The following is a 22,023-nucleotide window of genomic DNA, read 5'->3' as shown; positions in this document are numbered from 1 at the left end:
TTTTTTTTTGTCCCGTACAATAGTTTTCATACCATCAACATCGTGTACTGACAGACCTAACAATGAGATGTTCGCTTGGTCGTCAGATTGTCTCTGTGCTATTGATTTGCTACAGCAGCGTATTGTTGATAAACTGTCGGGCAAGACAGATCTGATTTACAGCTTCGACTTAAAGTGCCGCGTTCAGAGCTTCGTTAATTAGCAAAGTATATTTTTACCCATATATGTATATGTATCATTTGTTCACAAAGTGTATATATTGTAATAAGAGCACGCTTACTGGTAAAAAAAAATATATGTACGCAAATTTTATACATAATTTGACGTAAAAATCTACGCATCCATGTATAACCACTTCTACACGTGTTGGTCCGCACTGTTTGTATATGTGTACTCACATACCAAGTAACATCACGATTGGTATTTTAGCACGGTGGTTCCGTTGCCTCATCTATGTCACATTTACTGCACCGTATCGTCTGCTAGTGACGTGGCATCGTCTGCTAGTGACGTGACATGAAGTCTGACCAACGATCTACTCAAATTTTTGTCACATTTACTGCACCATATCGTCTGCTAGTGACGTGACATGAAGTCTGACCAACGATCTACTCAAATGTTTGTCACATTTACTGCACCATGTCGTCTGCTACTGACGTGACATCGTCTGCTAGTGACGTGACATGAAGTCTGACCAACGATTTACTCAAATGTTTGTCACATTTACTGCACCATATCGTCTGCTAGTGACGTGACATGAAGTCTGACCAACGATCTACTCAAATGTTTGTCACATTTACTGCAGCATATCGTCTGCTAGTGACGTGACATGAAGTCTGACCAACGCTCTACTCAAATGTTTGTCACATATATGTATGTTTGCACCATATCGTCTGGGTGTGCGGACCTTTGACCACAGGTGCTTTGACCATAGGGGCTTTGACCATAGGGGGTTTGACCATAGGGGGTTTGATCATAGGGGGTTTGACCACATGTGTTTTCTCAGCAGAGGGTCTTTGATCACAGGTGGTCTATCAACTGGTGTTTGATCACAAGCGCTGTGTCCGGCTTTAATCATAGATGTGATACAATTAACACGATTTTATACGTGTTTCCTGAGAGTACGTTAATAGAAATTAACATGTATTTTAAAAAAAGCCAAGAACTATATTTTAGTCTCCACATAAAGGCTGGTGCTAGGCCTCATAGATTTATTTTAAATATAAATGAAACACAAATAATGCGATATATAACAAGTTTCACAAATAAATAATGTAGATGTACTTGAAAATACATAGCATACATAAAATGGTTAACTAAATGACAAATGTGCTAAAGCACGCAAATATGTCAGTACATCTGCTCTCATTTAAGCACAAGATCTTGTGCAACTATTGTAGCTTTGCACTTACAAGTGCGATTCTTCGTACACCGCTAAATGCGTGACCCGTCCTGGCGTTCTCTGTGTAGCCAAAACTCCTGGCCACGATACAACAAAGTTCTTTTACCTTATTTCGACGTGCTATACTCTCCAAGATTCTCCATGGTTTTGACATAGAGTATTTTAGATGACTTGTATTTATACATGATGATTTAAGATATCATTATTACATCATGTCGAATATTAAAATATAATTTAGCAACTTTTAAAATAAATCCTTACCATATATGGACAGCATTGGACAAACCACCTGAGATCAAAGACCCCATGTGGACAAAACACCTATGATCAAAGCCGGACACAGCGCTTGGGATCAAACAAAAGTTGAAAGACCACCTGTGATCAAAGACCCTCTGCTAAGAAAACACATGTGGTCAAACCCCATATGGTCAAAGCACCGCTATGGTCAAAGCCCCGCTGTGGTCAAACCCCTTATGGTCAAACCCCCTATGGTCAAAGCACCTGTGGTCAAAGGTCCTAGGACTATCGTCTGCTAGTGACGTGACATAAAGTCTGACCAACGATTTACTCAAATGTTTGTCACATTTACTGCACCATATCGTCTGCTAGTGACGTGACATAAAGTCTGACCAACGATCTACTCAAATGTTTGTCACATTTACTGCACCATATCGTCTGCTAGTGACGTGACATAAAGTCTGACCAACGATCTACTCAAATGTTTGTCACATTTACTGCACCATATCGTCTGCTACTGACGTGACATAAAGTCTGACCAACGATCTACTCAAATGTTTGTCACATTTACTGCACCATATCGTCTGCTAGTGACGTGACATCGTCAGCTTCTGACGTGACATGAAGTCTGACCAACGATTTACTCAAATGTTTGTCACATTTACTGCACCATGTCGTCTGCTAGTGTTGTGACATGAATTCTGACCAACAATTTACTCAAATGTTTGTCACATTTACTGCACCATATCGTCTGCTACTGACGTGACATGAAGTCTGACCAACGATCTACTCAAATGTTTGTCACATTCACTGCACTATATCGTCTGCTAGTGACGTGACATCGTCTGCTAGTGACGTGACATAAAGTCTGACCAACGATTTACTCAAATGTTTGTCACATTCACTGCACTATGTCGTCTGCTAGTGACGTGACATCGTCTGCTACTGACGTGACATAAAGTCTGACCAACGATTTACTCAAATGTTTGTCACATTTACTGCACCATATCGTCTGCTACTGACGTGACATGAAGTCTGACCAACGATCTACTCAAATGTTTGTCACATTCACTGCACTATATCGTCTGCTAGTGACGTGACATCGTCTGCTAGTGACGTGACATAAAGTCTGACCAACGATTTACTCAAATGTTTGTCACATTTACTGCAGCATATCGTCTGCTACTGACGTGACATCGTCTGCTAGTGACGTGACATAAAGTCTGACCAACGATTTACTCAAATGTTTGTCACATTTACTGCACCATATCGTCTGCTAGTGACGTGGCATAAAGTCTGACCAACGATCTACTCAAATGTTTGTCACATTTACTGCACCATATCGTCTGCTAGTGACGTGACATGAAGTCTGCCCAACGATCTACTCAAATGTTTGTCACATTTACTGCACCATATCGTCTGCTAGTGACGTGACATGAAGTCTGACCAACGATGTACTCAAATGTTTGTCACATTTACTGCACCATATCGTCTGCTAGTGACGTGACATCGTCTGCTAATGACGTGACATAAAGTCTGACCAACGATCTACTCAAATGTTTGTCACATTTACTGCAGCATATCGTCTGCTAGTGACGTGACATCGTCTGCTAATAACGTGACATAAAGTCTGACCAACGATCTACTCAAATGTTTGTCACATTTACTGCACCATATCGTCTGCTAGTGACGTGGCATAAAGTCTGACCAACGATCTACTCAAATGTTTGGCACATTTACTGCACCATATAGTGACGTGACATAAAGTCTGACCAACGATCTACTCAAATGTTTGTCACATTTACTGCACCATATCGTCTGCTACTGACGTGACATCGTCTGCTAGTGACGTGACATGAAGTCTGACCAACGATCTACTCAAATGTTTGTCACATTTACTGCACCATATCGTCTGCTACTGACGTGACATCGTCTGCTAGTGACGTGACATGAAGTCTGACCAACGATCTACTCAAATGTTACATTCACTTCAACCTATAGACTTACATTACCTTAAACTTAAAGCTTAACCCGAGGCTAATCGTTAACTTGCAGCTAACCTCACTAATGAAGGGGTCTTCAATAAATGATATCACACACCAAAGAGTAGGAGGAAACTGGGGAAAGAAACTGGGCGTTTCATCAATATTTCAATGGTGTATTTCTTAAGGAAAAAATGTGAAGGGGACAACAACGCATCAATTTCCGGTTATGGTTTTACAAGGTGGAGGGGAGAACTGTATGATGTCATTTGACGTGGGAGGGGTGTAACTTTTTTACGACATATGACAAAGGAGCTGTGGTGTAAAATTTGTCTTAAATGACGTGACGTCACTGATGTATACCAAGAGGAACAATGGGAATAGGGTCACGGAAGGCAGGTTGATTTTACTGTCAACAAACTTTGTTTTCTCTGAACATCAATTACAGGTTTTGTGAGACCAGAGTTTCTTCCAGGCATCTCGGCCAAGCCCCCCCCCCCCCCCAACGAAATTTATATAATTTATATAGAAAATATATACTTTTAACAGTGTCCGCCTCCCCCCTCCCCCCGAAAAAAGTCTACCGCCCCCCCCCCCCCGAAAATTTCAAGTGCCCCCCCCCCCCTCGGAGAAAAAAGTCTAGAAGAAACACTGTGTGGGACTTGTTGGTCGTGTTGGATAGGGGTGGGGGATATTTTGGGGTTTGTTTGTAAAATGTGTGTGAAGTATTTGCAAAGTTTTCTAAAATGTAAAATCTTGGTAAAATTTCTTTATGGAAGACGTTTCTTCATTTCTGGTAAAATCAGTGCCGGCGCCAGGTTATTTAGCGCCCTAGGCAAAACTTATTAAAACCCCCCTTTCACACAAATTAATTTCTAAAACATATGTATAAGAAAACAATTTATTAAAAGTGACATATTAATTTATTATCAATTGCATACACGTTAGAAGTTGACATTAAAATCGAATTTTACTAGCCTCCTTCGTCTCAAAAGTTTGTACTAATTCATTCAATTCAAGTTTGCAAACGTTATCACATTTTTGTTATATAAATCCTTTAGGGGAAGGTGAAAAATATGAAAAGACAATTTATTAAATGTTTATTTTACGACTAACTGCATGTCTACTAACATTAAGTATTGCAATCTTCAACTGCTACTGATGTATTTGTTTATCCACTTAATAATGCTAAAAAAAACCAAACTATTTCGTTTAGAACTTCTGCTCTCTATAATTGTTACAATAGCAAATAATAACTTAAAGTTGTATTTATAAGTAAGCGGGCAACCTAAGGTGCAGGAATTTGAAATTAATGTAAAGTTAAGCAATGAATTACCTCCCATTTGGAAATACATAGATCAAAATTTTATTCAAGGGAAATAGCTTTCTCAAGAATAGCTAAATTAACCAAGTGTAACTAAGACATGCTAGAAAAACACAATTAAAAGTTCTAAATTTCTTTACGTAATAATTGTAACAAATCTTTTGTATTAGCTATGTAACCTTGTAAAAACAATATATTTTACCTATTGAATACTTAACTGTAGGCTTTGTTTGAAAGTATAAAAAACGATAACTTTATTATACCATACTTCTATTCAACTATGAGGACATACTGATCATAGCATCAGGTTAAATTATAAACACTTTTAAAATTTTGGATCCCCTAAATAGAGGGACGTCTTTCAAAAGATCAAACACAGGCAACAGTTAAAGCCAGGGGCCGGCAACCTGCGGCTCGTGAGCCGCATCGGTTCCTTTGATGCAAAAGTGCGGCTCTCGAGTTCCATGCACATATATTAATAACAAGCCGACCCGCAGCGTATCATACGCCGCTATTTAGTTGTTTTATTTTCTACATTTCAGTAATTCATAATTTGTGAATTCGACAGTACCAATGCTGCCACTGAAAATATTTGCTTTAAAACACTAACCCCCCCCCCCCCCTACCTTTCCCCCCCCCCCCCCCCCCCCCCCGTGAAAGCAGCCTCCTCTTAGTTATTTCTTAGTTACCTCCTGTAAGTTTAAAATCGAACTAAATTATCTGCCCCTAATAGAAACCCGGCTCTACGATTTGTAAACATTAGAGTGAACACAGCTCACCAGACAATGTGGGGGTGGGGTGGGGTGGTAATGATAGTGATAGAGAGAAAGAGAGAGGACTGCAAGGAGGCGCTTGCAGCTTGTTTTCTAACGGCTCCCAGAAGAGAATTATATATATAGATTATTTGTGTCCGTATGCATTAATTTAACCTGAGTGATGCATTATCTTAGTTGTTAGTCTCCTACGGTCGAACCAGGTACTGGACTATGGGTTCGTGTAGGGTGGAAGACCGATACGGTAATCAACAAATACCCAAGCCGGTGGTGTCCGGAAAGAAAGAAAAAAAAGTTATTGGCTTGTAAAGTGGATTGGGATAGTCCCATAGTTATATTATTTGATTTCTAATTTTATCATAGCAGAGCTAGCTAAAACACTTTTTGTGCTAAACATTTGAATGTTTTTTATATGAATCAATATAATTTTATATTTAATGCTATTTATTTCAAATCATAAATCAAATTTATTTACCTAATCCTTTTCAAATATCAAAATAGTGAAAAAATGATGTTAGTGGCTCTTTAAAAACAGGGTAATTTTGTAAATTGTAACTTTTGGCTCTTCAGTCTCAAAAAGGTTACCGACCCCTTGTTTTAGCCATTGTTATAAAAAATTATAATTTGAAAAAAACAAAGTATACAGTAAATTATAAATTCTATCCCATTTAATATTATATACGAGCCGACCCGCGGCGTATCATACCCCGCTATTTAGCTGTTTTATTTTCTACTTTTCAGTCATTCATAATTTGTGAATTCGACAGTACCAACGCCGCCACTGAAAATATTTGCTTTAAAACACTATCAGTAGCTCGTTAAGGACGAAAATGTTTCCATGGATCAATTTAGTAATAATAACAATTGAATATTTTATGGTCATCGGAAATAAAGCTTCCCTGAAAATTTCAGCGCGCTAGCTAACTGGGAAGTGCCCGAAATATCGATCGCAAGATTTGATTGGAGAACCAAACAGACGCGAAAGCAAGTTAAAGAAAACGTGGGAAAAATATACATTTTTCAACTAGAACACCTACCTTTCTTTGTAGTGTGTTCCGTACTAAATTGAAATCATCTAACGACTACTCGATATACTCTACTACATTCACAACTCATATCAAACATCGACTAGACTCGATACTCCAGAACTACGACACCAACTCGTTTAACTTCACCAAGCTCTACAAACGGTACTCCCAATCAACAACGATTTCACTGGACCTACTACTACACTTTAACAGTCAACATAATTCGATATCTTAATTCCACAAGAATCAATACTCCCGAACTCTAGAACTACGATATTTCATCGCCTGCATTCGAATTTCTCTATTACCAATCAGATTCCACCAGATCTTAAACTACAAAACAGCCGAATAAAAATTATGACACTTTAATACTTCGATACTTTATATCTACGGAACCTTAACAGCCTTCCGCCGTTACTCCCAAATCTAAATGACTCATCAAAATTTACCGAACAAGTACAATACTTTGAACACCCCGTCAATACAAAACTTTATACACCAGGCCTATATAGACCTAATTTTGGGGTGGGGGTACAAAATTGATAGTTCGTCGTGGGTGCCGAAATAGATAGCTACTCCTTTATAAAAGTTATTAATTATCAGGTACTTTTTGATAATAGCGATTAAACCTTTTGCGCCCCCCCCCCTAGAGATGGCGCCCTAGGCGACCGCCTAGTTAGCCTTATAGGTAGCGCCGGCCCTGGGTAAAATGCAGGTCAAAATTTAAAATGTTGTAATGTTGGTAAGAGAATTGTTGATAAAGCGTTAAAATGTTGTAATGTTGGTAAGAGAATTGTTGATAAAGCGTTAAAATGTTGTAATGTTGGTAAGAGAATTGTTGATAAAGCGTTAAAATGTTGTAATATTGGTAAGAGAATTGTTGATAAAACGTTACAATGTTGTAATGTTGGTAAGAGAATTGTTGATAAAACGTTAAAATGTTGTAATGTTGGTAAGAGAATTGTTGATAAAGCGTTAAAATGTTGTAATGTTGGTAAGAGAATAGTTGATAAAACGTTAAAATGTTGTAATGTTGGTAAGAGAATTGTTGATAAAGCGTTAAAATGTTGTAATGTTGTTAAAAGAATTGTTGATAAAACGTTAAAATGTTAAAATTTTGTAATGTTTCTGAAATATTTACAAATTGTAGGAATGTTAATAAAAAATTCTTAAAATGTTCAAAAATTATTTTTTAAAGTTTCTTTATTAACCTAGATTATCTTCTGCTTCAATGAAAGAGATAAGGAAAGAGATAATGAAAGAGATAGGAATTCGTCCAAACGGAAATTGGGATATGTAACCTGGAAATTCAGGCATAGCACAACAACAATTACTTGCACACCAACGAAGCGCAATACGATCACTTAATTACGTAATTATTTCCGTCATTTAATTAGCACGGAGAGTCTGGAATATTTTACCACTCCTCCGTCACGCCTCAATCTTTCACATCACGCAATTTCTTGATAATTTTACCACTCCTCCGTCACGCCTCAATCTTTCACATCACGCAATTTCTTGATAATTTTACCACTCCTCCGTCACGCCTCAATCTTTCACATCACGCAATTTCTTGATAATTTTACCACTCCTCCGTCACGCCTCAATCTTTCACATCACGCAATTTCTTGATAATTTTACCACTCCTCCGTCACGCCTCAATCTTTCACATCACGCAATTTCTTGATAATTTTACCACTCCTCCGTCACGCCTCAATCTTTCACATCACGCAATTTCTTGATAATTTTACCACTCCTCCGTCACGCCTCCATCTTTCACATCACGCAATTTCTTGATAATTTTACCACTCCTCCGTCACGCCTCAATCTTTCACATCACGCAATTTCTTGATAATTTTACCACTCCTCCGTCACGCCTCCATCTTTCACATCACGCAATTTCTTGATAAACATATATCAATAGTGACAGTACAGTGACAGTATACTGACAGTACAGTAACAGTATACTGACAGTACAGTGACAGCATAATGATAGAACAGTGAAAGTAAGGTGATAGTACAGTAACAGTATACTGACAGTACAGTGACAGTATACTGACAGTACAGTGACAGTACACTGACAGTACAGTGACAGTATACTGACAGTACAGTGACAGTATACTGATAGAACAGTGACAGATATGTGACAGATATGTGACAGATATGTGACAGTATTGTGACAGTGCTGTGACAATATTGTGACGGTACAGTGACAGATGTGTGACAGTAGACAGTATTGTGACAGTATTGTGATAGAACAGTGGCAATACAGAGAAACAAGAGTGACAGAGCAGTGACAGTACAATGACAGATATGTGACAATATAGTGACAGAACAGTGACAGTGTTGTGACAGTACAGTCACAGTATTGTGACACTATTGTGACAGAGCAGTGGCAATACAGAGACACAAGACTTACTTCCTTTTATAAATCGTGTTGATTGTGAAGATGGCATAACAAATTATGTATGTTATTAATAAATTAGTTAGTGAATAATTTACAGCTAGTTCCTTATTAGTATTGATGAATTTGTGGGAACAAGCTTAATTCCTATCAATATTTTAGAACAACAGAACTGTTGTTAGAAATTAAATAATTAACAATTAATAGAAGACGCCTCTTCGCTCTAAATGAGCATTCTTACACACACACACACACACGCACATCTGGAAACAGAGCCACGCACAAACCTGCACACACTCACGCACAAACGCAATTACCTACTTAAATAACACATTTTGGAAGAACGACTGGGGACAGAAAGTTAAAGGAAAAAAAATGTAGGCCTACCTCAACACACACCGCCTGATAACAGTCGTTGTTTACTATTTTAAGACGTAGTTGCCATTTGTTATGATTTTACTAAATCGAAAATTAAACGAAAAACGAAATTTAAAAAGTAAACAGATTAAAAAAGAAGCCTTACAATCTGTTAATCTTCATGAAATTAAATCTCATAATTGATCAAATAATAATATTGATTGGTATTGATTAACAAACAGAATTAAACTTGAGAAACCGTGCATACGTTTAGAAATAGTATAAGAAAAAAATACTATTGAGATATATTATAAAATGTTTCTATATCAATGTAACAACAATACAATCAGGAGTGGATAACACAACATGAAATTAATTTAAACTATATTTAATTATCTTTGACGGGGTACATTGTTCACTAAAGCTACATAATCTGTTTACAAGCTTCTGATTTAGGCTGTCCGTTTCCAATAACATTTTGGCAATCATTAATTTGTGTACCTGGCAACCGGACAGCTGACTGCACGCGCAACATGGCAACTAATCGAATGTTAGCGTCCCGAGTGGCCCAGTCTCCGTGGGCAACGCGCGCCTCACACGACGAGAGAGCCATTGAAATACGAGGAGGGAGGCGAGAGTAGCATACGAGTGTTGCCGTCTGCAGTTTGTTTACCATCTGTTCATCAACTTGATCACAAAGCGTTTTCTCCCTTACTTCGTCTGCTCATTTTTTGGAGGCCGATTTTGATGTAAGTAGAAAATAAATCAAGACAAAAATCTGAATACTATAAATCTATCTATGTATGAATATCAAAAGTAAATTAATATATTAAATTACTCTAAGACGATAATTATTGTTATCTAACATCACAATAATATCACAAACACCAGCATTCTATCAGAGTATCAGTTACCTATTTTGTTAATTAGATCTGATTAATTATTCATGTCCTAAAAATGTATTGATGAAAATCTAGACTTAACACAATATCTATTAGTTCACGTAGTTATATCTTATAACTAATGCCCAATAAAACATAATAATTCCCCTGTAATTATCAAGCAGAAAAACGATGATAGGGTTAGATTGATATGGTGGTTTAACACCTAAAAAGGGATGGGCAAATAGCCGTAGTCTGTTTCTAAAGTACCTAGACAATTATGTAAAACACAATTGTTAATATTTTCCTACGACCGTAAAGTATATATATATATATATATATATATATATATATATATATATATATATATATATATATATATATATATTCTACGTAAAAGGTGGGAAGTACATTTGGCTAACAATATCCCCATACTTGTATGTAGTGCTGAAAAAGCCTTTAGTTTAGCTAAAATCAGGATAGGTCAAAAATTAAAGGTGTTACATTTTTATCAACGATGCTGCAAGATAAGTACGACTAACCAAAAAACACTATTTTCTATAGTGGTGTCATATACCATCACATAGTGATGAAAGACGTGACAGATAATGATGTTAGACGTGACCACAGTGATAATAGATGTGACCACATAGTGATGTTAGACGTGACTATATAGTGATGATGACGTGATAATAGACCTGACCACATAGTGATGCCCTTCGTGATTATACAGGGATGGTTAACTATATCACACAAAAATGTTTTATGTGATCCAGCAGTGATACTAAGCGTGATCATCAAAGGTGATAAATTTAACCAACTTTGATCACATTTTCTTTTAAGCTAATCTGTGAACTCTGTCACACCGTCCTTTCCTGACTTCTGTAACGCCGCCATTTGGTATGGCCCACCTGTGTGGGGTGTATAAAATCTCCCCCACACAACAAACCTAGTCCCACCTGTGTGGAGTGTCTTAAGCCTCCCCCACACAACAAACCTAGTCCCACCTGTGTGGAGTGTCTTAAGCCTCCCCCACACAACAAACCTAGTCCTACATGTGTGTGGGGTGTCTAAAGCCTCCCCCACACAACAAACCTAGTCCTACATGTGTGTGGGGTGTCAAAAGCCTCCCCCACACAACAAACCTAGTCCCACCTGTGTGGGGTGTATAAAGTCTCCCCCACACAACAAACTAGTCCCACCTGTGTGGAGTGTCTTAAGCCTCCCCCACACAACAAACCTAGTCCTACATGTGTGTGGGGTGTCTAAAGCCTCCCCCACACAACAAACCTAGTCCCACCTGTGTGGAGTGTCTTAAGCCTCCCCCACACAACAAACCTAGTCCTACATGTGTGTGGGGTGTCTAAAGCCTCCCCCACACAACAAACCTAGTCCTACATGTGTGTGGGGTGTCTAAAGCCTCCCTCACACAACAAACCTAGTCCCACCTGTGTGGGGTGTATAAAGTCTCCCCCACACAACAAACTAGTCCCACCTGTGTGGAGTGTCTTAAGCCTCCCCCACACAACAAACCTAGTCCTACATGTGTGTGGGGTGTCTAAAGCCTCCCCCACACAACAAACTAGTCCCACCTGTGTGGAGTGTCTTAAGCCTCCCCCACACAACAAACCTAGTCCTACATGTGTGTGGGGTGTCTAAAGCCTCCCCCACACAACAAACCTAGTCCTACATGTGTGTGGGGTGTCTAAAGCCTCCCCCACACAACAAACTAGTCCCACCTGTGTGGAGTGTCTTAAGCCTCCCCCACACAACAAACCTAGTCCTACATGTGTGTGGAGTGTCTTAAGCCGCCCCCACACAACAAACCTAGTCCCACCTGTGTGGGGTGTCTAAAGCCTCCCCCACACAACAAACCTAGTCCTACATGTGTGTGGGGTGTCTAAAACCTACCCCACACAACAAACCTAGTCCTACATGTGTGTGGGGTGTCTAAAGCCTCCCCCACACAACAAACCTAGTCCCACATGTGTGGGGTGTCTAAAGTCTCCCCCACACAACAAACCTAGTCCCATTGTGTGGAGTGTCTTAAGCCTCCCCCACACAACAAACCTAGTCCCACATGTGTGGGGTGTCTAAAGTCTCCCCCACACAACAAACCTAGTCCCATTGTGTGTGGTGTCTAAAATCTCCCCCACACAACAAACCTAGTCCCATTGTGTGTGGTGTCTAAAATCTCCCCCACACAACAAACCTAGTCCCACATGTGTGGGGTGTCTAAAGTCTCCCCCACACAACAAACCTAATCCCACCTGTATGGAGTGTCTAAAGCCTCCCCCACACAACAAACCTAGTCTCATCTGTGTGGGGTGTCTAAAATCTCCCCCACACAACAAACCTAGTCCCGCATGTGTGGGGTGTCTTAAATCTCCCCCACACAACTAGTCCCACCTGTGTGGGGTGTGTAAAGTCTCCCCCACACAACAAACCTAGTCCCATCCAAGCCTCTTGTCCAACCGTTACGCTGACCAGGTCTAGTCTACGGTTGGAACTGAATTCTTGCCGAGAAACAAAAAGGGGCGGAGGGGCTGTGCATTTAGGTCATTAGTTATCAAATCAAGCAACTGTATTTTTATTGAACCTAACGTACGCGGTAACTCAAAATCAATGCACCAGGGGTGTGTTTTTGTAATGTTTAATTTACGACTGCGTTCTATCGAGCAATGCAAGAAATCAATCAATGAAGAAATCAACATGCAATTACCTGCCTACCCAAACATAGAAGACGTCCAATCATTAAGGGACGATAACTACCCACTCCGGTGTTCATTTTTATCTCTGCTAATTGGATACCTGGAGGGAGAGGGACAATTACACAAGGAAGATCCAGAAAACACCAGTAATTTAAAATTTCCTTGTCTTTTTTGGATTACAGTTGGTTTATTTTAGGAAACCGATTATTGCAGCACATGTGCAAAGTATTGACAAAAAAATGCGAAATTCCCGTTGTATTGTTATTGTTCTGTCGGGGAAAAACCACTTGTTTTTTGTGCGTGTCTAACACTTTTACCCACCTCACCATGACGATAGCTAGGACACACACATATACACACACACAAGCACACACATATACACAGAGCCACGCCAAAGCCCCAGTCACAGTTTAACAGAGGCGTAACAACCCATTCCGGAGCCTGGGACTAACTATCAGTTTTGCGCCCTTCCTCCCATATATATATATATATATATATATATATATATATATATATATATATATATATATATATATATATATATATATATATGCGTGTGTGTATGTGTGTGTGTGTGTGTGTGTTTGAAAAAATCGGGGTGCTTTTTACCAGTCACTGTCCCTTAACAGATTTATTTTGGTGTCACACAGTGGATGTAGAAAACAGTCCATAAAGCCGAGTAGCATTCTTTTTTCTTAACTTAGACTTTGTATAATTCATAGTGCTCCCCCCCCCCCCCCATGAGTGGCCCACTCCACCCGCTTTCCCCTAGCTACGCCTCTGCTGAGTTAGCTACTGTTGGTGTATCGTTTATTTGTTAACACTTTAGTGAGTGTGTTTGTGTGCGTGCGTGTGTGTGTGCGTGCGCGCGTGTGTGTGTGTGTGTGTGTGTGTGTGTGTGTGTGTGTGTGTGTGTGTGTGTGTGTTGCAGGGCTGTTGGTGATAAATCGACGGCAAACACTTAAGATTACAGAGAAATGAAATCTGCTCAATGTTTCAACAGGGGAGCTCAGCCTGAAGGTGCCAAAATATGCACGGCCGTCTCTGTTGTTCTAAAAGCCTTGCATGAAATATTAATTAGCTGCCTCGCCATAGAAAAAGCATGCGAATCTCACAATTCTGTTAGTATCCAATCATACAAAAAAAATGCGAATCTCACAATTATGTTAGTATCCCATCATAGAAAAAAAAAACATGCGAATCTCACAATTATGTTAGTATCCAATCATACCAAAAAAATGCGAATCTCATAATTCTGTTAGTATCCCATCATTGAAATAAACCGGGAGTGATCTCCCCTAAACTTTCTCGAATATTCTTATATAAATTGGAATTTAGACATGATTTTTAATTACTTAAACTTTTTAAAATAGAATAGAATCTCATAGAAAAAAGAATTGCGCACCAAGCGAACGCCAAAACAAAATGTGCATAATAGTGCGCAATATTATTAGTACTTTATAAATTTACATGCGTTTTTTGAGAAATCGGAAATAGCGTAAATTAGCACTTCCGGTCAAAGGAAATTACTCAAAATTTGACAGAAGGTAGAGAATTAGATCTTTTACTTACATGTGAAATTTCATTTATCTATCTGAAATAGTACTCAAGTTATAGGCTTTTTAAAAATTCAAAGTAGGAAAAGTACCACTTCCGGTTATCGGAAATCGCTCAAAAGTTGATACGGATCTACGATTTTGATAAAATACTTATATATGAAATTTCATCAACCTAGCTGTAACTTTACTCAAGTAATCGTGTTTACACACAGACAGACAGACACACAGACATACGGACAAGATTGCAAAATTATGTTTTTCCGTATCAGTGAGGTGTAAAACGTAGAGATTTGTAAAAATCTCGATTTTTATTTTTTTTGCACGATTACAAGACTTTCTCTATACTTTGTATATACGAGAAAGTAAAAAAGCATACAAATCTTCCCACACAGAAAGAGCATGTTAAAAATTCATATTGTAATAACACTGCAACGATGTTTTAAATAAACAAGTAATTAAAAAAAGTCTAGTGACAATTTTAGCGCAATTTCCTTATGTTATCTAAAAATAGCTCTGTCGTAGCGTAAATCAAGAGCAGGGTTAGTAAAACCATTGGTTAGTTATTAAAACGTTTTTTATTAATTTTTTTTTCAGTATTTTACATGTTTTATTTACAATAGAGTAACATGACTAAAAACCATTGCGCGCCTAGCTACCGAACGTGATGTCGCAGCCATTGAACGTGATGGCGCAGCTATTGAACGTGATGACGCGTGTGGTGTGGTTGGAAAAACATGCCTACTAATTCGGCCCAAATTTTAATTAATTCAAAAAAAAAATTGTGACCGAACGAAAGGATATTTTTGAAAACTTTCTTCGGCAATATTGTTCTAAATTATGGCAGGAATCGATTGGTACATGTTTCAAGTCACTAAGTGGTCTGGTTGCCGAGATATGGCCCAAAAACTGCATTTTTTCGAGGTTTTTTGGCTTTTTCGGGAAATCCATGAAAGAAACCCTTAATTTTTATGGCCTATGTTCATCCTCGTAACTTGCTTAACATAATTTCTTTTGTTACTAGTCATCGATATTGCTTCGTTGAGGAGGAGATACGACTTAAAGCCCGGACACACATTCATACATCCATACATTCATCCATCCATACATTCCCAGAAATGACGAGTTAATAAACGCAATTCTCCAGAATGGAAATTGCGCTAAAAAGTTAATTTCTCCTTTCGTATCAAGTAGGACTGTTCATCTGTATCTTGACTACGGCATATGAAGGGGTGATGGTGTCAGCATTAGGCCTAGAGGCCTTTACTTTTCCCAAAGTGAATCAGGTACCCATCAGAGCTGAGTGGACTCAGTGACGTACTAGAGGCTCGAGTCTCAGATCCGACCTCGAGACTTTCGGATTAGCAGTTGAGCTCTCTACCACCAGACAAGACCTTTCCACATTTGTTCAAATACTTACGTTAATGGCATTTTTAACAGTCCAATAACAACTGCTGCAATCGAATGTTCGATTTTAAGTGTTTTTAAAATGTTCTTTTATTTGTATTCACCTTTTTTAGTTTAAAAAAAAGATGCCTCTTTGCACCTGGAAATCCCTGGGCAGATGAAGAGCGTTTTTTTTTATGACCACGACATGTGAAGTGATAATGCGACAGGCACTATGCTAAGCCGCCTTTACTTTCCCTACCGTGAGTCAGGTACTCATTAGGGCTGGGTAGACTCATGACGTCCTACGAACTCGAACCCAGGATTCGAACTAGTAACCGTACGCCCTCCATGAGTCGGACAAACTTGGTTTTGAAATTTTGTGTGTGTATGTGTCTGAGAACACGATTATTCGAATACTATTTCAGTTATGATGGCGAAATTTCATATATAGCTGGAGGGGTACTTACTCTACTTCCAGTTTCTCAAAAAAATCAATAACTCAAGTATCGTTTAAGGTTAAGTGAACGAAATTCCACACTAAAGTATTACATTGTATGCGCAGGTTTCTATCAATTGTTGAACGATTTCCTTTAAAATGAAGTGGGAACGCGATAACTTGAGAACTGTTTTGAAGATGAAATAGCATATATAAGTAAAAGCTCTTATACTTTGATTACTTTCATGTCTGAGTGATCACCTATATCCGGAAGTGATACTTTATTTCTGGTTTCTAAAACACCGATAACCTGCGTGCCGTTTCAGCTAGGTGGACGAAGTTTTATACATAAGAGTATGAGATCTTATACACTGGTTTCTATAAAATTTTGAGTGAGTTTCAGTTACCGGAAGTAGTAATTTACTTACACATTTTCTGATTTCTTAAAAACACTCACACCAATTTATACATACATAACACACAAGCACACACCAACTTACACATACACGACATACACGATAACACGCCAACTTACATATTATACTCGATGACATACCAACTTACACATGCACAATGACACACCAACTAACACACATACACACAATGAGACACTAACTTACACATGCACGATAACACACCTACGCACACACAAATGATGACACACTTACCTACACACACAATGACACACCAACTAACCCACCAACTTACACACACAAACTAACACACCAACCTACACACACACATTGACACACCAACTAACACACCAACTAACACACCAACCTACACACACACAACTAACACACCAACCTACACACACACACACATTGACACACCAACTAACACACCAACTAACACACCAACCTACACACACACATTGATACACCAACTACACACCAACTAACACACCAACTTACACACACACAAACTAACACACCAAACAACACACACACACATTGACACACCAACTAACACACCAACTTACACATACACCATAACACACCTACGTACACACCAATGATGACACACCAACCTACACACCAACTAACACACCAACTAACACACACAGGATGACACACACAATCAAACACACCACAAACCAGCACTAGCAGACCTGTGTGTAAAAAAAAAAAACCTCAGATATCGATCTACCCCACCCTGGCACCATTCACGTCAAAACAACACGGCAATTTCATTTCGTCCACCCGAAAGTCGTTTCGTTGCTATTTCGTGTCAGCCCCTGGATAGCTAATCAATACTTGTTTTAAATTAACTTTAATTAACATGGTCAATGTACACGATGACCTACCATTACATAACCACGGCCGTGTGTGTTATCTATGTCCATTTATCAGATATATAATTGCCAGTTTTACTTTACATTAATTTATAACACTGTAGCTTTCGTGAGTTTTCAAGTACGTTAATGATAAATTCAGACCTTAAGATGCTTTTACTAATTGCTTACCTTTGAAGTCCAAGAAGATTTGAATATTATTTGATTATATAATTGGGCGATAACAGAGACTGAACTCTCCAAAAATTAGCTTCGACAACCTTTTTTTTTTCTAAATGAGCTGAATATATTTTAAATTATAAAATTGTATTACATGGGTTTTTTTTAAATTAGTTACTGGGTGTTTTTAAGGTAAACATTTGAGCTAATTAGAGTTCATAAAAATGTAAAAAAAAAAAAAAAATGCTGGTACTCAAGCAAATTAATAAGAGAACCCGGAAGTCTTGTTAGAAGACAACATGTCTGCTTTTGCTTACATTTTAAAAATCTCCGGAGATCAACCTTACGCACGCGTACAACAGATATCACTTATTCATAGAGTACTCAATTTTCAGTTAAATTAGCTTTTAGATATAGTACAGATACATGGTAGTTGATGCTGGAACGTTTTTACATAATTTAAAGCGTACTCTAGCACAGGCTTGTGGGTGCTAACTTTACCTTGCTCGGGTCAAGGTAATTATCTCCCACCTCATCAGTTATCCCTGGTTCCATTACCTCCCTGTCAATTACTGCGCAGGTAATTAACCCCCTCCCCTCTTTAGAATATAATTTTACCAATACCTATCCCCACTGGCTGTAAGGTTCTAAAAAGGTATTTTACTTGTTATCCCTATCAATCTCCATATCCAGCGCCCTAATTCTGTCCCTATTCTAAACACTAATCATAATCGTGTCCCTATCCATACTGGATAATAGCTGTAGCTTAATTTCCCATACTCTAATTAGCCACTTTAAAATGTACGGCTATAGACCGGCACACTCGTATTATGGCGAGAGTACTATTGCCCAAAACTCTCAAGTTCCACATCAGAACTTGCTATTATAGATAGCTTATTTCAAGGGAAATAAAGAAGTTTAGCTTAGGGTTATCTATACATTTCTCTCCTATGCTGAAATCACTTTTTTTAAATATTTGCCTGGTTTCGACATGTATAATTTTGAATTGCTTATCTCCAAAAGTAAAGTTAATTCTTATAATTATTGTCTTTTTTTACCAAAGCATGTTTTAATGCCACCTCTTGCTCGTGCAGCCAGAGCCGTCTGATGTAAGCATTATGCCGTCACTACCCTCCCACATCCGGTTTCATGACGCACTTTTGCTATGGGTTGCTCTGCCTCAGTAGACGTGAAGTCCCTGCAATGGCCGACTAGGAAACAATGCTGCTCTAAGATGGACGAGGTTGACCTCAGTCCAGCCAGCAAGACAAGCACGCCAAGGAACTGGATGTCTCTCACTCAAAACCTTCAGGTCAGTTTTTGTTTCGTTAACTTTGTGCAGTTTTGTTTTTAAAATACTGGAAGTAGTTGTTAATTAACTAGTCCAAAAGTCTTGTGAACTTCCAAAGTTATTTGGTGTTAACTTTTACAGTGTACGAATTTAATTTTTGAATAATTAAATGTAAAAACAAAATTATTTCTAAGAGTAAGCTTTTAAAATTAATTTATTCTAGACCGTTTAGTTCAAAACTTGAATTGCTGGGTGGTAAATGTTTAATTTTCTTGTAAGTTGTTGCTAATTTAATTAAGTTATTTAAAACATGTATTGGTTCGTTCATATTATATTTTTACCTTCTCGAGTTAACATAAACTTACCTCGATGTTAAACCAATCTAGGTTTATGCTTTTAATTACTTAATTTCAACGTTTCTCCGCACGAAAATGTGTCTATCTAATTAGCTTACATGTATATGCTATTTGCACCACGAATTCCTGCCGTATTAGGTCGGGTAGGAAAACAAAAACAAAGTTAACTGACTGGTAGTGTTGGCTGATAGAAGATGGCGTGATGTCGGCACGACTTAACACACCAGCACATAGTTTCATGTTCACAAATAGAAACTATTAACTAGCTGTACCTCAGTGAGTTATTCCAGAGGCGTAGAAGGGGGGGAGGGCATATATCTCCGGGCGCCGGGAAGGGTCGCTACGCCTCTGAGTTATTCACATTCATGTGTTATTGTGTCCGTTCATGCACCTCTGTGAATTATTCACATTCATGTGTGTGTTCTAGTATACTATTACTTTACTACTGAAACCAACTGAATCTACAGACAGTTTCAAAGCGTATGTGGGGATGTGAGAGCGGGTGTTATATTTTTGTGAAAAGTGTGGATTTTTTCCAATATTAAATTATGAAATAAAACGAAAATGGGATTTCTACATGCCCTAAAGTAATAAGTAGATTCTGATGTCTGAATCCTTTTTACACCGATTCAGAGTTTAGTGCCCATGATCCGAGTAGTTTCTCTTGTTCGTGAAGTTTTTAAAAAAACACATGTTACTGACTAGACGTTATCCAGTCACAGCGAGATATAACGTCACTTGGCCTGACCATAGCTATTTATAGATCAACTTTATATACCGTCGTTATGCTGTGTTGGTTTAAGGAAAAAAAAACAAGTGTTGATCAGTGAAGCAAAAGCTACGTTTTGTTTCCATGGCAACAGATAGAATTGATACCACAAAACAGATGTTCAGTAAATATGATTTAAATCTCTGCTAGCATTGACCCAACAATGGCCAGTGTGGGTTTAACCACACGACAACTTTTGCTAACCACGCAACAACTTCTGCTAGCCACGCGACAACTTCTGCTAGCCACACGACAACTTCTGCTAGCCACACGACAACTTCTGCTAGCCACATGACAACTTCTGCTAGCCACACGACAACTTCTGCTAGTCACGCAACAACTTCTGCTAGCCACACGACAACTTCTGCTAGTCACGCAACAACTTCTGCTAGCCACACGACAACTTCTGCTAGCCACGCAACAACTTATGCTAGCCACGCAACAACTTCTGCTAGCCACACGACAACTTCTGCTAGCCACACGACAACTTCTGCTAGTTACACGACAACTTCTGGCTAGCCTTCACCAAACAGTGGGACTAGCCACACGACAACTTCTGCTAGCCACACGACAACTTCTGCTAGCCACACGACAACTTCTGCTAGCAACACAACTTTTAGCCAGCCTTCACTAAACAACGGCGTTTGTGGGACTAGCCACACGACAACCTCTGCTAGCCTTGACCAAGCAGTGGGGTTAGCCACACGACAACTTGCTAGCCACACGACACCCACATGTTTTAAGCTACCGAAGAACACTTCTCTTACACTTCTTGATTTAAAAACTATTTCAGGTGAATTTGGAAGCTGCTTTTAAGGATGTAAAACTTATTCAAAATGGATTTTATGGGCACATCTTCTCAATCTTTTCTTAACACCAAAACTGGCAATGACACCTGACAAAACAGTTTCGGATCTCTGATCAAAAACCTTCTGTAAGGTCACGTTACCGGCCGATACGTTGACTTAATAATTCTGAAAAATAGACGGACGATGAGTTCAACTCAAATTTAACCAGTAGTACTGGATTATAAATTGTTTAAGCTGATCAATTGTTCGACATAGACATCAGATTAAAAAAATTCGTGTATCAGACGTCTAGTATAACGCAGTCTAATTTGCAGCCTACATCGGTTGTTGCGGTGACTCATAACATTTTTTTAAACTATACTATCGGGTGATTTGGTAAGTCTAAACTACCGAAATTATTGGAATGTAAACCAAATTGTCAATAAAAAATTTAAACTATTGAATTTGGTTAATGACTAAAACAGCGGTTTCCTGAACTTCTGTTACTCTTATTCCTTTAAAAAGCCAATATCTTGGTTCAGTGGGGTCACTAGGTCGAGTAACATTCGGTGCGGTAAACTCAGGGTCGTCTCCAGTTTGGGAACCGCTGGCCTGCGTGGAAGAAACTTCTCCTTTACAACCAAGCAACGTTGTCTCATCCTCCTCTAAACTTGCGTGAGACTAGCCATCCCACTCTTGCTGATGTCACTTCAACAACTGAAGCGAAACGATTCTTTTAAAATCATTTTTTAGCTGTTTTAGCGATGTATTCAGACTGGAGCAAACTGACCTTGTGATAAATGTACGCTATCACTCAATGCTAAAAACAGACCAAAAGCCTCATTAAAAGCGATATTTTCCAAAACAGTAACTGACGCATCATCAT

At 38.7% G+C, this 22,023-nt stretch overlaps 1 protein-coding gene across 1 annotated transcript in view; it reads left to right on the top strand.

Annotated features, from left to right (window-relative positions):
• Window positions 1-10,145: 10,145 nt before the first annotated feature.
• LOC131947780 (calpain-8) overlaps window positions 10,146-22,023 on the top strand; it is a 19,873-nt gene continuing 7,995 nt past the window's right edge. Inside the window, exons 1-2 of the mRNA XM_059309083.1 lie at window positions 10,146-10,256; window positions 19,028-19,245. Of these exons, the coding sequence (XP_059165066.1) occupies window positions 19,099-19,245 (147 nt within the window). The 5' untranslated portion in view covers window positions 10,146-10,256; window positions 19,028-19,098. The remainder of the gene's footprint in view (window positions 10,257-19,027; window positions 19,246-22,023) is intronic.

This window comes from Physella acuta, unplaced genomic scaffold (genome assembly GCF_028476545.2).
Source record: "Physella acuta isolate Inbredline_101_S28 unplaced genomic scaffold, ASM2847654v3 ptg000607l, whole genome shotgun sequence".
NCBI classification, from domain to species: Eukaryota; Metazoa; Mollusca; class Gastropoda; family Physidae; genus Physella; species Physella acuta.
This window is presented reverse-complemented; position numbering and strand designations above follow the sequence as displayed.